Source organism: Excalfactoria chinensis, chromosome 3 (genome assembly GCF_039878825.1).
Source record: "Excalfactoria chinensis isolate bCotChi1 chromosome 3, bCotChi1.hap2, whole genome shotgun sequence".
NCBI classification, from domain to species: Eukaryota; Metazoa; Chordata; class Aves; order Galliformes; family Phasianidae; genus Excalfactoria; species Excalfactoria chinensis.
In genome coordinates, this window is record NC_092827.1 from 8,223,749 (window position 1) to 8,240,492 (window position 16,744).

The 16,744-nt window shown below is 37.0% G+C and overlaps 1 protein-coding gene across 1 annotated transcript in view; it reads left to right on the forward strand.

The window, feature by feature from the left end:
* LDAH (lipid droplet associated hydrolase) overlaps positions 1 to 16,744 on the forward strand; it is a 101,023-nt gene that overhangs the window by 38,524 nt on the left and 45,755 nt on the right. The window contains exon 4 of the mRNA XM_072332916.1: positions 3,440 to 3,609. Within this exon, the coding sequence (XP_072189017.1) occupies positions 3,440 to 3,609 (170 nt within the window). The remainder of the gene's footprint in view (positions 1 to 3,439; positions 3,610 to 16,744) is intronic.

Consider the following 16,744-nt stretch of genomic DNA (forward strand, 5'->3'; position numbering starts at 1 on the left):
GGTTTAGCAGAGGTCAGAAAAAGAGATTCATTAAAGTGATTGTGCATTTGTTTTTCCAAAAGCACATCAGAAGATTGATGTTTTGCCAAAGAAAATAAAGAAGTACAGTATTTCTTTTAATACGCTTCAGCTCAGTAAAGTCTTGCGATCACACGCCTTGGCCCAGATGGGGTGTTTGTGGCATAAGGTACGAGTCATATAATTTCTACTATCTGAAAAGAGCTTAAATGAAGTTTATTTCAGCCATGCCATTTGTTCCACACCTGAGGTGAAGTAATTCATTCTCTGGTCCCTCCTCTGATGTACAGCCATCAGAGAGCTGACTGCCAGTGTGTTTGTGCAAGTCTGTTTGCTTATACAAAGAACCAATTTAAGCTCCTCCACCCAAGAAATTCATGTTGATTTTGGATAATCCCCGGACGATATTATTCTATAAAATAAATAAATAAATCTTTCAGACGTATGACACAGCCCAGCTCCACATATTTTGGACTGTTATAAGCACATCATTTGTACTGGGGAAACAAGAATTACCATGAGACATGGGCAGTTTTATATTTGCCTAGAAGTAAAATAAAATATGTATTTTAGTGTAGAGTTATGTGACACTGGAGTTCAGCTGACAAGAGCTCTGGTTCTATTGGGATGACAGGAACTCGGTGTGTGTATCTCCAGACCCTGTGCTGCATGCATATCTGGGGTGGATTTTCTGGAAGCAAAACCAATCCAATTTGGTTTGGCAACAAACCAGTGTTGCAGAAGAGAAGGAAAAGTTGTATTAAACTTCTAGAACAATTCTATTGAGTCAGCACTGGTTGTTAGGACTCGCTTTCAGTATGTTCGAGTCGTAAACTCCAGCCTGGGCAAACAGCAGGAGGAAAAAGCCCTTGTTCTCTGTTTTTAATCCTATATGCGCAGTCCTTACCCTTCCTTGACTTTCTTACTTTGGCAACAAAACTGGTTCTCAATAGGCACATCACTAATAAAATCAATAATAATTTTGAGTATGTTACCCTGAATTCTACGCTGCTATTTTAGTGGGTAAATAAATATTGAACTGGATATCTAGGGTCTTAAGAAACTGTTTAATTAATCAATTAATTAACTCTGTTAGACAAATAACCTTGACTTGGAAAGCATTGAGACTGCGCAAAGTTGTGTTTGCTTATTGTTCATTAACAATATTGCAGTAACTTTCAGCATTTTGCTTGTAGCAGATATTGAGTTTTTGCTGAGAAAAGCAGCCATTAACCTGGACATGTATAATTATCTGTCATGTGCGTTGACACTGGTATCATAAAATTGCTTCAAAATCATAAGGTTGTATGAAGAATACAAATAGAATTAGTGTTCTTTCCTGCTTGGTCTCTGTACTCTTATGAACCTGGAGAGGTTGTCCAAAAGATTTCTACTCCTACTTTACTGCTTTTCCCTTCCTTTAACCTAGAAGAAGCTGAAATTCTCGTTAAATCCCCCTTTTTTTAAGAACAAAAGCTATGAATGGAATGTCCAACATTAAAAGACTTGCTGATAAATTGTTGAAGATGGCAGCGCCTGAGAAATAAAGTATGGGAATGGTAGATGATGTTTACAGAGGAAAATTCACCTCTTCAGCCCATCAGATGGTAATACAGTTGTGCTCAATGTAATATGCTCTGTCACTTGTTCCTGTATTCAGTGGGTCACTATATTTCTAGTGTTCTGTTTTCTGTGTTTTACAGATACCCTTAATTAGCCTTGCAGTGTAGACAGCCCACTCCTGCATGAGGTTAAGTACTGTATAAATAAATAAAAAGTAGTTCTCACTAAAAATAGAAACTCGGATTAAAAACAATGTGTTGGCCTTAGGGTTTTGGGAAACAGAACAAGCTTCTTGTTTCACGTTACTTGTAGAAAGCCTAATAGGTAATATATTACTTCTAATCCAATTTTACATTCCTTAAGCGTGTTTTAGTCTTTTTCATTCAGAGTAAACTACTATAAATTATGTGGGGATGTGATCATAAGTAGTTTTAGTAGAAATACTGGTTTAACTGAAGAAAAATGTGCTTGTTGTTGCCTCTGTGGTAATATTTTAAGCTCAGGAAAAAGGCATCAGAGCACATTAGAAGAGCAATTATTTTGCTTTAAAACATTATGTATTATACAGATCATTGAAGAGGCAATTTAGCACCAACTCATGCTACCAGTTACCACTGTTGTGGCCAAGATTCCCATAACTCATTTGTATTAGTAATTTCTGGCGTTTGAGGTTACAGATTTACTACACAGAGATTAAAGGACCTGTAAGTCATCGTAATTTGATAATGGACAGTTAGAAAGGTTTCTATTATCACTTCCTCCTCGTAGGTACAAAACCAGCTACATCTGAAGTGGGCCTACTCTCTGAGCTAGCTTTCTCTTACAGCAGGTTTTGAGTGCCTTTCAGATTCTTTAATTGTGCTTTTGTTGAGCTTCTGTTGGGAAGCTGTATGCTTCGTGTAGGGCTGTAGCTGGGTAAGGAGCCAGTCTCCATCCTCTCTGAATCTTGCTGCCGTGAGACTGGGCTGGTTCCAGAATGAAGCTGCTCTGCAAGTCAATGTGTGAAGTGTGTAACAGATTAGGGGGCTATGCAGGAGTGTAGCACTGAGCTCTGAGATAACAGCGTGGGTTTCAGGGATCAAGTGATATTAGTACCAGAACATCTCTTGTGGAGTTTGTAGGAATATGTTTTTTCATGCTTTCTGCCCCTTGTTTTTCATTCTTGTTTCTTCTTGCATTCTTTTCCATATTGCAGCCCAGCTTAAACTGGGGTGGTATATCCTTAACACACCTTTTAGTTTAGCAGGTGGAGAACTTTTCCTAGCAGATTAAAGTGAGTCCCCTTAGACTTAGAATTTCAGAGCAATGTCACCCACGTCATAGGCCAGTGCTAACGATGCCCTAATTGCTGCAGATTCTTACAGTCACTGGATTATCCTAATCTTCTTGACTGGCCATATTTTTCCTCGCCCGATGGGATTTTCTTTTCTGTGCATTTATTAAGACAAGAAATTTTAGGTATCTGACTGTCCTCAGCGCATGATAACATTGCTTATCATTTGTCTTGAGTGAAGGATCTCTTGTTCCTGGGCAGTATTGCTGTATTAGGTCCTGAACTTGCAAAATAAAGTTGGGTTAATTTAGTCTGAGTCATTATTGTGAGTTGGGCCTTGTACCAAACAAATACCATACTAGGTGATGGACCATCAAGCTCCATGGGTTGCTGTATCCTTCTCTAATTGTCTAGTTGTATATTTAACAATGGTCTGCCATGTACCAGCTCTGTTAACTTATTTTTTTTTTCTTTTAATCAAAAGTTGTATTTCTTTCAGAATTTTCCCCCCAAAAAGTAGAGAAAACTGAGATACCTGAAACTTTTATTAAAACAAAGGACTTTTTTTCTTCTCTTTTGTTTCAGACACAGATATTAAGGAGCTGGAGGATGTGTTTGGACTTAATGGACAAGTAGAGCATAAGCTGAACTTCCTTAAAAAGAACGTATCAAAAGATATAAAGCTGGTACTGATTGCTCATTCTATTGGTTGCTACATCACACTGGAGATGATGAAGCGAGCATCAGAACTTCAGGTACATCAACTTTGAAGCACGGGAGTTGCATTATTAGCAGAACGGTGCACATTATGGGTATGGCCAGGACTTTCCTGTAGAAGCTGTATTCTTCTATAGATGAGCTTTCAATCCTAGTTCTCATTAAAATGAAATAAAAACATTAATGATTAAATTGTTCTAAATTTGGAAATGCCCAAGTAATACAAATGATTATTAATGGTGATAAATACATTTAAGGCTTTATTGTTTTATCTTTAAATTATTTGTAAACAGATGCTATATACATGGTAATTAACTTATGTTACTACACCAAAAAATAGAACTGGTTATGATTTTAATTAGAGCTTCTCAAGGATCAGGTGGGAGATTACATGGAAAATAACAATAAAATGAACTGTGATGAGAAGTGCTCTAGAAGTTTTAAAATCTTAATACATATGCAAATATCAGTGCTTCTGCAGCACAGTCCTGGTTTGTGTAATAAGAATTAGTGGTGTAACTGCAGATTCTTGCCTTTGTTCATTGGAACAGTTTTCTTTCTCGCTATGAAGCAGCAGGAAATGTGAGGACGGACGCTGTCTTTGCAACTTGGGAGATAGTGAACTGTTAGAGCTCAGTAATAACTCACTCTGCTAGTGGATGGTCAATGAAGAAGGCTGAATTTATTTGTTCTTAAATATTCACTCTTGCTAAATCATCGCCTCTTCCTTTACATTATAAGCACTTCAGTGGAAGGGAGTGCAGTGTTAACATAAAGTCTGTGTTTAACATATGCATGAGTAGGTTCTTCCAGATCTTCATAACCATTTCCACTGCACGTCTAACTTTTTTTTTTTTTCCTTTTAGAGAAAATGTCAACTGAAAAAGTGAAACATGAATGTAACCTTATGTGTTAACCTTCTGTATTTCCCCAAGCTTATTTCGCTTTGGGATTAAAAATAAGAAAAGGTGTTGTTTGTTTTTTTTTGAGATAACTTTTATTACTGTTTTGTCTTTTCAGGAGGGAGTGTTCCAGAAAATATCACATGTAGTAATTTGTCCAAAAATACCAACTTTTCTTTCTGTACAGTCCTTATTACACAAATGGTTTTACCTGGTTTCAATTGAACTATGAATTGTTGAGTCATTTTTTTACACTTCACCCACTGGATGTTGGCAGCATGTTACTTATCAGTGTTTTGCAATGTAGGTATCTCTGGGACACATTTAGACTTCATAGTGCACTGTGTGCATGAAATTGTATGATAAACCACATTTAAGATGCATTTAACAATAGAAAATATTTGTATAAGCCAGAGTGTTGTGCAACCTTTGTCCCTTTGCCAAAAATAAGTTAACTGTTAGGTTTTATAACATATGAAGTGTGATAATAAGAAACTTGTGTTTCCATCTCTCCCTTTGTTTTTACTGGAATATTTGATTTCCACAAGATTTTGAGCACATATGTGTATTTTAGTAGCTAGATCATTTGATTTTATTTTTGTGTAGTTCTTATGTGATATTCTTTTATTATATGAGCTTTGCTTTTGGTCTTAAATTCTCTGCTTTTAAAGGCCTTTATTACTTTCAGTTTATTATTTTGAGCTAGAGGTTAACGCATTGAACTTAGTGCTCTAATGATTCAGTAAACATTTGTATTTGGAATGGTCATTCTGCAGGCTTCATTTTTGTTGCCCCATTTAAATCCCTTTCGTAGTCTATCCAAAAGTAGACTAAACTTTCTGTGCAGTGATGAGGGAACTTGATGATCATGGAAGGCATGACAAGGATGAAGCACTGCTTCCACTTCTGTCCTTCTTGGTGGCTTTTAACTTCATAAGCCCTTTGCTCTGCAGATTGAGGGATTGCTGTGCTATTTTTTTTTTTCCTATGCTTCTGTGAAGCACTGCTATCTTTTATTAAAAAAGAAACAAGAACTGCTAGTGTGAAACCCATCTGACATGGGTCTGAGTTTGGCAGAGGATGTGTTCCATTCACAATAGTTTGGGTACAGACGTTCTGTTTTGAGGTGGAAAGAACTGATACATGGCTGTGATTGACCATCCCATGATCCTGAAGGTCTTTTCCAACTTGAGCAATTCTACGGTTCTGTGATTCTATGCTATCCTTCTTAATCTCAGGATCAGGGAGTAGCTCCTGGTTGCTCTGTTTGGTGGTACTCATCTGACCAAGGACACTTTTCAGTTACCATGGTGGGAGTCAGATCCTGTAAGAGTCTCCTCTTTGTGGGAAGTAGAGCATTCAGAGCTTGTCAGACTGCTCTGAATTTTTCTCATGGTGCTCACAATATTAATCATCCTTACACTTTGTGGATGGAAAAATGCAGGAATGTACTCTGAAGCTCAACTGATGCTTGGTCTTAACCTCATAATATTCTTCATGCTTCATTCAGCTAGTAGCACTGAAGAAAGACGCTAACAGATTGTTTTCACAGTTGTTGGAGCTTGAGCCTAACTCACAAATACACTACATCCTCCAGGCATTCTCTCCTAAAATACAAATCCTTACTTGGACTAATTCTTTGTGTTTTGCTGATGTGTTTTTACTGTTTCCTAAAGCACTGAAATTCTTTGTTAATTTAATCAAAAGACTGACACGTTTCCTAGCTCATGAAATTCATTCTATTCCAGAATTTATCTTATGATAAATTATATCTTATATGATGTCGCTATCGAAATGCTGGCATCTTTTTGGTAGTGAATTAACAGTAATGAATTAAATTATTATGCAGTACAAATGTTTTCCTTCCTATAAAGCTCACTGAAGAGAGGGTTTAATATCTATGAGTTTCTGTAAGCTTAAGCAAATAAAAAGCCATGTCCAGGTGGCCTTTGGAGAACTCCAAGGAAGAGACCCCACTGCTCCAGGGCAGCCTGTGCCAGTGCTCCATCCCTTGTACAACACGGAATGCATCCTTATAGTGAGAGCAATGGTGAGAGGTGCTACTTGTTCCCATTTAAGAAAAGAATTAAATATGCTTAACAAGAGGTACAACTGAAATTGCCTGTATAGCCTAGCTGTTCATTTTCTATTCTCTTAGCCAGTTTTAAATTCACATTAAAATGATTCTCTTGCCGGTTATTGATATTATTAGTGGTCACAGCGATTGAATGACTCCCACATAGAACATTTTGTTGGAGCATTTTTGAATACGGTTATTCTGGGTGGTACTCTTATGTATACATTAACTTCCTTTCTTTTTCAAAGTGCTTAGATTAAAAAAAAGGGAAAGAGAAGGAGCTGTTATCTACAAAACATTATTGTTGTTACTTTTTATGTTAGAAAAATTTAGAAAATTATTTTATCGCTCCTTTTTCTTTTCAAATGTAGCTTATACTGGACTATTTCTTCTGTCAGTCCAAAATTTCCTATTGCACTGATAGCAATAGGGACTTTCATTAACTTCTGTGCTCTTCTAGACTGCGCCTTTAGTTTGACATTCATGGTTCTCGTTTCCTATTTCCATTCCTGAACTGAAGGGCTGTGTTCCATCTGTTGTGAACAACTTGCAGCCCTACATAACACAGCTTAGTAGGAGAAGACAGCTCTGCATGTTACCCCTCTGACAAAGGCACTGATAAGGAAATCACATTTCAGAAGCCATCATCTCTTTGCCATTTCTTAGTCAGGAAATTCCTTTTGTTCAGGGTGTGTGAGGAGTTATCTGTACCCTTTAAAAGCTCCCCTTGGCTTCAGTGAAGGTAGCATGAGGCCATAAGAGAGAAACAAGCCTGAGTTCTTCTCCTAAGTGATATATTATGATACAAAATTCAGTTTAGTGACACTTTACAATAATAAGTTAGTTTAAGTTGTGTTGAGAGCTTGGTTTTGGATTGAAACTAGATGATCATTGTGGTCCCTTTCAACCCAGGCCATTCTGCGATTCTATATGAATTTGGGAAGCGCTTTCTTGATGACAGGAAAAAAGAAAATCACCATGATTTTAAAGATGGGTACTTCTACTTGAAAACAAAATTCTTTTTTATGTAGAATTACTGGGAATCCATGAAGACTGTGGGATTAAAAGCAGCAGGTTTAGTAACAGTGCAGGAACTGTTAAGCATGTCTGACATTTGAAATAATAAGAGAATCTTTTCATAAATGGATGAGAGAAAAAGTGAATTAAGGCAGTACCATCTTCCATTTTGATAAGATTAGAGCCTATACGTGTAATCAAAGGCAAATAGTGCCATTGTGACAGAAAATATATTCTGAAAGGACACTGGCAGATCCTGAAGTGCTTAGAAGTTGTTTTGGAAGTAAAAAGAAAATGAAAGCAGCTGAAATAAAGAGGAACAGAAATTTTCCATTGCATGTTTTACAGTTTTATTTAACACGGTGGCATCAAGTTGAAGTGCTGATTACCTAAGTTCCATCATAATAGTATCTAACAAAATCAGTTTGTGTAGCTCCTGTCTAGGTAAATTCATTTCTGATAATTTGTCTCAAAATTATAAAGATTAAAATGTGATCAGTGAAAAATGAATAATTCTGCAATCTTCAATACTGTCAAGAGGGTATGATGGCTTTTCTCACACAGAGGATTATACTTTGTAGACCTTCTCACTGGTGTGTGGTGTCACCAACAACAGGGCCAAAACATGAAGAATGTCTTGGGCTTGTGCAGTTTTGTTTTGAGTTCTCCTGGCTGAGATTTTATGCTGTTAGCTCCTTAATGGATTGCAGTGATGGGTGTAATGTGGGTATGTGGTCATGTCCAACAGTAGGGGTCATGATCTGAAGAAACTATTTGTATTTAAATTTTATGTGAGTTGCAGACAGAAATGATAAAAATGGGGCATTAAAAAATGGGTAGCCGGTAACACAAACACAGTGACAACACTGGCAAAATTATTATGCAGAAAAAACAGGTGGCTAAACTTAGCAGATCTCACAGGGGAATCAGTACATATTTCAAATACACATGCATCTTGTGGAGAGAGCTTCACATTTCTAAACTGTAATAAAAGACTAACCAGAAGAAAGGAATGTTCAAGCTTTTATCTTCTAATGTAGTGGATGCCCTGTAGTCAGGAATGTGGTTTAGTGGTGAGCATGGTAGTGTTAGGTTGATGTTTGTGCCTGGTGATCTTCAGGGTCTCCTCAAGCATAAATGATTCTATGATTCTGTGTCCAGCCCCTTAATCTGTTCTCACATACTCTCTTCACTATTACGTGGATTTTCATTTTTCTCCTCATTCTTCAGAAGAGGGAACTGCTAAATCATCAGTCTCTTAAGCACAGCAAGAGATTTCTTTCCTCTCACCTCTCAGTAATTCTGCTCAGCCTTGCTGCTTCATGCATTGAGAAACAGAGCAGTAAGTTGTTCACTCATGCTTGCTGCATGGTAGTAACGCCTCAGTATTAAGTTAAAGAGATTTCCAAGAGTCTCTACTTTGTACATCTGCCTGATCACCAGTCTAGTCTTCTACTTGCTTATAGCTGTGGAGGAGTGAGCAAGAAACCATGAAAGTTGAGAAGTGACCGACATGAATGGTGAATTCTGAACTTTTTTTGCAACACAAAACATTAGGATTAGGAACATGAGGAATTTTCAGAGTTTTGTGTTAGGCAGGATTATCTAATTACCTATATTATGCCATTTCTTAAGGTCTGTGTTGTAGCTGCTGAGACGCTAACTTCCAAACCAAAGTTTAGAGCATGCCAAGGAGGCATGAGTGGAAGATTAGGCTTATGGTGCTTGTCACTTTACTTGGCCCAAGCTCATTCCTGGTTATCTGGTCCAAGGAAAGCTTTTTAACATTAACCTTACATTGATTTGATTGTTTTGTTTTCCTCACTAATGTCTTGTGCAATATTTCTCTTGCTCTGTGTGATCACACCATGGCTCAGTTCACATTAACCACAAATGGAAGCTATAGTTCATCATGCTGTCAACACCTGAAAGTGGGCACTTGGGTCCTAGATTTGCCTGACTGAGTTCAGTACCTGACCAGTTTTAAATACAGAAACTCAGTTTAGATAACAAAAAGATTAAGGATGGCAATGTGGCTAATAAGAAAAAGAAAATAAAAAAAGTGGATATATACTTAGCAAAACTGGTTGATAAAACCACCCATATTTACAGAATATAGACCAAAGACTACACACTGACAATTTTCTTTATTTGATTACTAAGTGTCTCCTCTAAAACAGAAATTAGGGCTACTTCAAGGTACAGTGGCAACTGAAGCTCTATTTTTGCTTCTAATAAATTTTTTTGAAATATACATTTCATTTATTCTTAATAATGTATGTGTTATTCAAGCAAATAAAGCATCTCTGAACAGTGCTGTCTTACAGTATATGCTTTCTGAGTGGGTAAGGCAGGTAGATATCCCTTGCTCAGTCCTGAAACTTTAAGGGAAATATAGATTACATATAGTTCAGTACTCTTCTTAATGAGGAAAATTTATAGTCCAGAAGTCTTGAAGATCAAATGAGACCTGTAAATAGTAGAGTGATAATAGATAGTGCAAGTACTAATTTAGTAAAAATTGATTTCTAGTGCAATAAAAATAGAGTCTTGACAAAATCATCAGCAGTGCGTATGTCTCAGTGTCGTTACCTAGTGTACGTGTGCAGGCTTCATTTTAACAATGACCACATTTTTAAGAGTGAGGATCCAGAGTAAATAACAACATTGCTATCAGATTAGCTTGTTCAGATTCTAAGTATGTGACAAGAAGGCCGCAGGAAAAAAGGGAAAAACTAGGTCTCAAGGCTTTCTAAGGAGAATTGTATTTTATTCATAATGTTCACAGAAGTTTACAGCTTCTACCACTGACTTTAATGTGCGTGATAGCTGAGATTGTTGTCTGCGATGATTCAGAGTAAGGAAGCATAAGTGTTGATTTGGAGAGGCTTGATTTTGTTTTAATAACGTGTTTATTTGGTTACTAATGAAACATCTGATTTCTTTTCAGATATATGTAGTTAGAATTCAAATGCACCTATAAAAAAATATTTTTTCTAGGAAGTTAAAAGATATTAAAGTAGCCAAATGTACAAACAGAAAACGAATAAAAATAAACTGAAAACCGGAATCTTTGGTCATTCATCAAGAATCCAAAGTAAAACATGAGAATGAAGAGGAAATGAAGGACTAAAAATAAAAAGATGGCTAGAATAGTGAATAGCACAACAGGATTTATGAAGTACTGTGGATTTTTACACATTTGGTCATAAAATCTCGTTACTTTGAATCTCCAAAAATTTGGATTTGTACAGTAATAACTAAGTTAAAGGATTCTATAAAAATGAGGGTATCATAAACACGTAGCAAGAAGTGAATTTCAAAAACAATTAGGATTTATAGCACATGTTTTCAAAAGAGCTCAACACCCTTTTGAAAGCCAGGTTTCCCAAAGAACTTCTTCAGCTGGGCGGTGAGATCTTTTGAAAGTCTGGCTGCAGATGTCTGTGGGTAGGACTTGAAAATCAAAGCCCAACACCTTTGGGGAGCTGGTCCAAACAATCAAAATTCACTATCAAGATGTGTTGCACAGAGTTGAATTTGGTTTTGTTTTGCACCATTTAGTGTGCCTTTACAGAAGTAAGTCGAGCTAGGAATCAGGACTTTAATTTACTGTACTAAATGTAAAATTGAATAGAGAAAGTCAATAAGAGCATTAAGGAACTGTTTATGAAACGAGCACTTGGAAGAATTTTGTGGAGTTTTTGAGCATACACTTTCCATACACTCAGTTAAACTTTGAGTGCAGCCACTAACTCCCATCACCAATATCTCCTCCCAGAAGATTTGTGTTAAATTGGGCAGGCTGGTCTACTGGTTGGTGACCCTGTCCATGGCGGGGGGGTTGTAACTAGATGATCTTTGAGGTCCTGTTCAACCCAGGCCATTCTATGACTCTATGATTAAACTGTAATTTCTCCTGTAACCCTGCACTCTTAACAAAGAAGCTGAACTGCTTCATTGGCTTTTGTGCTTCATTGTATGTGACACAGTTATTCCATGTGGAGAGGACTTGGTTTGGGTCTTCAGCTTAGACAAAGTTTCTTAGAGTGGAGAGTGTCACAATTAAACTATTTCCTACTGTGCCATATTCCTAATTTGTTCATTCTCTGTGGTCTATGGTGAAGTTTATGAAAGCTTGCTTTGAAGGCGAGAGTGGAAAAAATACGTTCGTGTGCATTAACTTGTGTGCTGAGAATGGTGGGTCCTATGTGAAGAGTGAAAGGCACTGGAAACAGACACAACCAGGATACAAAACAACTAAGAGTGCACACTCACTGCATTGAGGACATTTCTGATGTACCACCGAACTAAGTTCAGATAAAGACTTAATTTTAATTTTTTTTTTTCCTGGCTTTTTACTGTTACCTTTATTGCTTTTAATTGTAGGAGAGTTTATGCAGGTATCAACAATGAGTCATTTCATGTCCCTGAGGATATGCTGAGTGACTGTACGACTATGTCTAGTGAGCTAGATCAGCCCTAGATTTCTTCTCAAGAATCACCTTCTGTGCTCCTTTGAGTGAGGTCATCTTCAGAATTGAGTGTAACAGAAGTCAGTTTCCTTTTCCATTTATTTAAGTCTGTAAATATTTGAAATTCTTGATTTCTGCTGTTTGGATAGAATGCTACTTAACTAGGGCACTTGAAAAAAAAGAAAAAAAAAATTGAATTTGCCCTTTCATGTGGAATTTAGTGTTAAATATACATTTAAGTGAAAATCCAGAAGCCACAAATGTATTTAATAAACCCGTTACCTTTGGAGTCCCATAAGAAAGTTCAATTAATGCTAATGAAAATATGCCTCTAATAACTTTCTTACAACATTTCAAGTCACTGGAAAATTGTAAGAACACCCTGCTCCATTTCAAATTCCAAAATGAAGTATAATTCTGTGTGAGTAGAATTCACTGAGTCCTAATTGTACTTGAAAACATTAGAGTGAATTTCTGCTTCTCTGTTATAAAAAAAACAGTATGGCTACTGTAAGTAAATTTGACTAAAACCAAAAGTACAGTAAAACAGATCTGAATAAATACAATTTGAATTGTGACCTTTAATGGCAGCTGGAAGAGTCTGGATTTTTTTTATCTGGCACTGGCAATTGAAAAAGCTCACCAGATTGTCATTTTTAGTTACGCTAATGCCCTCCTAACCTGATGACCAGTTTTATTTGCATGATAAATTAGAGTTGCTGTGTATGCTCTTTTAGCATACCTGCCCATATTCCACTCTTTGTAATACAATTAAGACTATGGCAGTCTGTAGCATTGCTACAGGAAATTTTTATTCTTCCTTTGTTATTCAAAATACATACAATAATGGGGAAGTCAGTAGAAGGAAGGGAAAATGCGCTGATTCCTCTATTTCTGATTCTGAAAGATACTTAAGATGTATACCTTGTTTCTTCCATTCACAAAAATGCAAGGCAGAAAGTTTGGTGTTCTGTTTCTTTCAGATTAAGTAAATCAGGACTTATCCAATTTTAAATCTCATCTTGGTTTTCCTTGTCTGTCTGCTAGCTCTTCTAGGCAAGAACTAGGATTGACAGGATTCCTTTTTGAAGCCTGATTTCAGTGGAGGATGGTGATACCCCAACAGCGTCTCAAGCAAAGTTCTTATAAATAGAAGTCTAAGGATCTCAAGGCACAGTTGGAAAATCATGACTTTCCTTTTTCACCAGCAAAATGAGATTATAATTGTGAGGCTGGTTTCTCATTCACCTTGTTCAGCCCCTTTTCCTTAAATGCATTCTCATTGAGATTTATTATGCTGACGACTGTAAAAGCAGTTGGTTCAAGACAGCAGAGAATCTGATTCTTAATACTTTCTTTGTGTTGAACCATCTATGTCTTCATCACACACGTTAAGGTTCATCCACAGTGGTAAGCCTCCCAGATCATGTCTAGAAGGACCAAAGTTGCGGCTACCATAAGGGTACCTGCAGATGGAATGAAGTGGTCTCTTGTGAGTGCTACACTGAAAAAAAAAATCCCACCCTGTACTTCCAACATGAAAATGGAAAGAATTTCTTCTGGAAAGTGGCAGCTGCGTTCTGACATTCATGTAATGGGAGCAACTGAAAGCTTTATGGTGTGTAACTGTGACACTGCATTCCAACATAAGCTTCTCCCTGCCCTTCTTCCAACCAATAAACTATTCTTCCTCTCTTTTCACTCTCACCCCTCCTAATCTTCTTCTGTTTATATGCTTTAATCATAATAGCAACAAATCCATCCCTGCCGGTATTATCACACCGTTGCAAATTTTGGCTGTCTCCTTTGGCACCTTCCTTGTAGATGGAATGATATTGCCCACTTTGATGGGGCTTAATTCTCAATGTAAAATATTGCTCTGTCAATGAATATTTTCTCTATTAAACTATTTCCAGTCCAACAATAAGATACAGCTTTTTGGGAGAACAGTTTTCTCATTATTACCTTAAACCATAAAAAAGCTTTTTTTTTTAATTTTTTTTTTTTTCTTTTAACATTTTGGGCAAGTCTTCAGTTACCCAAATATTTGTAGTACAGCGTAATTTGCATTTCAGCCCTGTGAGACTAGTAAGTGTAATGAACAGTCTGTATATTTAATATTCTTAATGTTTTTAATAATTTGCAACTAGTTCGGTACGTAGAGCTGACCTATTGAGAAGTAGTTTGTGGTGCCTGTAGGGAACACTCCTGTGTTAGAGTCTTTTGGATGTCTAGCAGAATTCTGGACTTGGACTGGGAAAATTCTAGAAGTACTTCTGTTTGGAAAATATTTCAAATAATGTGAAACAACAGATTATTTTTTCTTGTGCCGTGACTCATTTTAAGGTGAGGTATGGATGGTCCCTTTCCTGTTGCCACTGAACAGGTTCCAGCATTGGAAGTCAGGTATTAAGAAAGATACGGACATCCTTTTGAAAGGGGGACCTGCAGCCTGGGGCACAAGATACGACTTATTCTTGGCTTATGGTTTTAAAATTGAAGGGTCAGAGTTCTCAATTTAGTTCTCAATCCAAGAAGATACTCTGTGACTACTGTGATAAGTGTGTTAGGGTAGTCTTGGCCTTCATCTGTCTCCATAAGAACAGTGAGAGGATCTTAGTCTTCCGATTGTGGCTTTGATTGGATTTACATTGGCTGTGAACAGTCATATTTAATAATTGATAAATAATATTTTTAATCTGAATTTATTAACAAGGCAGAATTAAGTAAATTGATAGAAAGTTTGCCACTAGTTTTTGACAGGACCAATTTCACTCACATTGCCTTACAGTAAATGAAATCATGTCATGACCAGTAGGATATTGTTGGTTTACATGGAGGAGTTCTGCCATTTTCCATCAGCTGGAAAGTTGAGTTTGTCTGTTTTCTTGACATTAAACATCATTAGCTGAGAGTTAACATCTATTTATACTTTAAAGCGTTGCCATCTTCTTTTTCCAGGATAGTCTGTGAAAGTATAACAGAGGTGAGGTGCCTGTGAGGTGCGTTGGTATATTCATTTTGCTGCTGCATTTCATTAGTAAGGAGTAGCATGGCTATTCTTGGCTAGTGTTTGTGCTGCAGCTAAAAGAATGCCTTAGACTAACTTCTCCCAGAAACAGTGACATACTTCAGGCAAAGAATATACCAGGAACAGAATATGAAAGCTGAGCAAGCTCCTTAAGTTTTTTCTAATAATATTTTTCTGATTAAGTCATGAAAAAATAAGGCAAAGATTTGGCATTGGGAATGAGTCTGTAGGGTGGGGAAACGGAAAAGTGAGGTTGTTGTAAGCTGTTGTGTTACACTGCACTACTTCAAGAGGAAGATACAAGAAATCATGAACCTACTTAAAAAGGAGATTTCCCCTTAAATTTCATTTACTGTTTCTGGGCTTACCCACATTTGTGTGCAAGCTACAAAAAAATGGATTTGTTTGCTGTTACTGAGGACAAGATTGTTTTTACTGCAGTTTAATCTTTTCATAAAAAATAAGAGTTATATGTCCTTATCTTTTACCCCAGTTAATAATACAGTGAGATACTGTCAAAGTGTGAGGATTATACACAATTTCACAAAAACAGTATTGGTGTTGCCTATATCTTTAATTACCCTCTATCTTTGAGGATGCTTATTCTTTTGAAGTATTTGGATGCATGCTGTCTCCTGAAGAACCCATATAGCAGCTGCTTTATGAATATGTCCGAATAGAAATAGGCTTAGATAAAAGTTTCTCTGTATGATTATTTGAATTTATTTTATCCTAAATCCAACCTGTTGTAGTGTTCTCAGAACAGAATCTCCCACAGTTCTAAAATCTCTTTGTTGCAATCCAGAGTGTTAGAGATGTGTCTGGCCTAAGTGGACCAGCTCCCTTAGAGCCAGTTCAGTGATGATGTTTTGTAGAGGTGAGAAGGAGTCTATCAGGATTGTACCTGTGGTCCCAGAGAAACAAGGATGGACTCTCTCATACACACCATTAATTCTCATTTTGTCTGTTTTTTTTTTTCAAATCCAGAATAGGGTTTGGATTCAGATTCTACCCCAAACTATTAGACTGTAAGTAATTCTATCTATAAAAACACAAAGTATGAACAAAGAAGAGTGCCTCAAACGCCAAGAGACAGAGGCATCTTTGACATCAAGCTAAGATAAACGGAAAACAGTGCTCAAACAGGAAACAGCCCTTGTCAGGCTGCCAACTTCAGCTTAGGATGTGATGCAACACAATATGAAGGCAATATTAGTTTGTTAAAATATGTTATGAATTTCTAGTTGCTTAGCTTTGCAGATCTCTTGAGAAGGGAGACATTGGTTGGAGCTTGGCTACCACTTCTCCACAGCGTCAGCTTTTGCTCCCTGGGCTCTGGTTTGACCTCTGTGTGACAATCTGGCCAAGGAACAAGAGTGAAAAGGCTGTGGAGACAACCACGTCAGCACAGCATTTTATGGTGGCTATGTCATCTATTGGGCACATCATGTAAGAATTAAAAGCTTGGGTGAGCAGGAAAAAGATTTCAAAATATAGAGCATTCATGGAGAGCTATCAAGACAGAGAAGAGGCAAGATGCGTGAAAAATCTGCTTTTCATACTGTAGATGTGGAGTAACAAAGTGTAGCAGAGGGCTAAGGGCTTCCATTAATGCATTTATGAAGATGAATGACAGATGTCGCCACAGAGAGAACTTGTCCCCATTTTGGT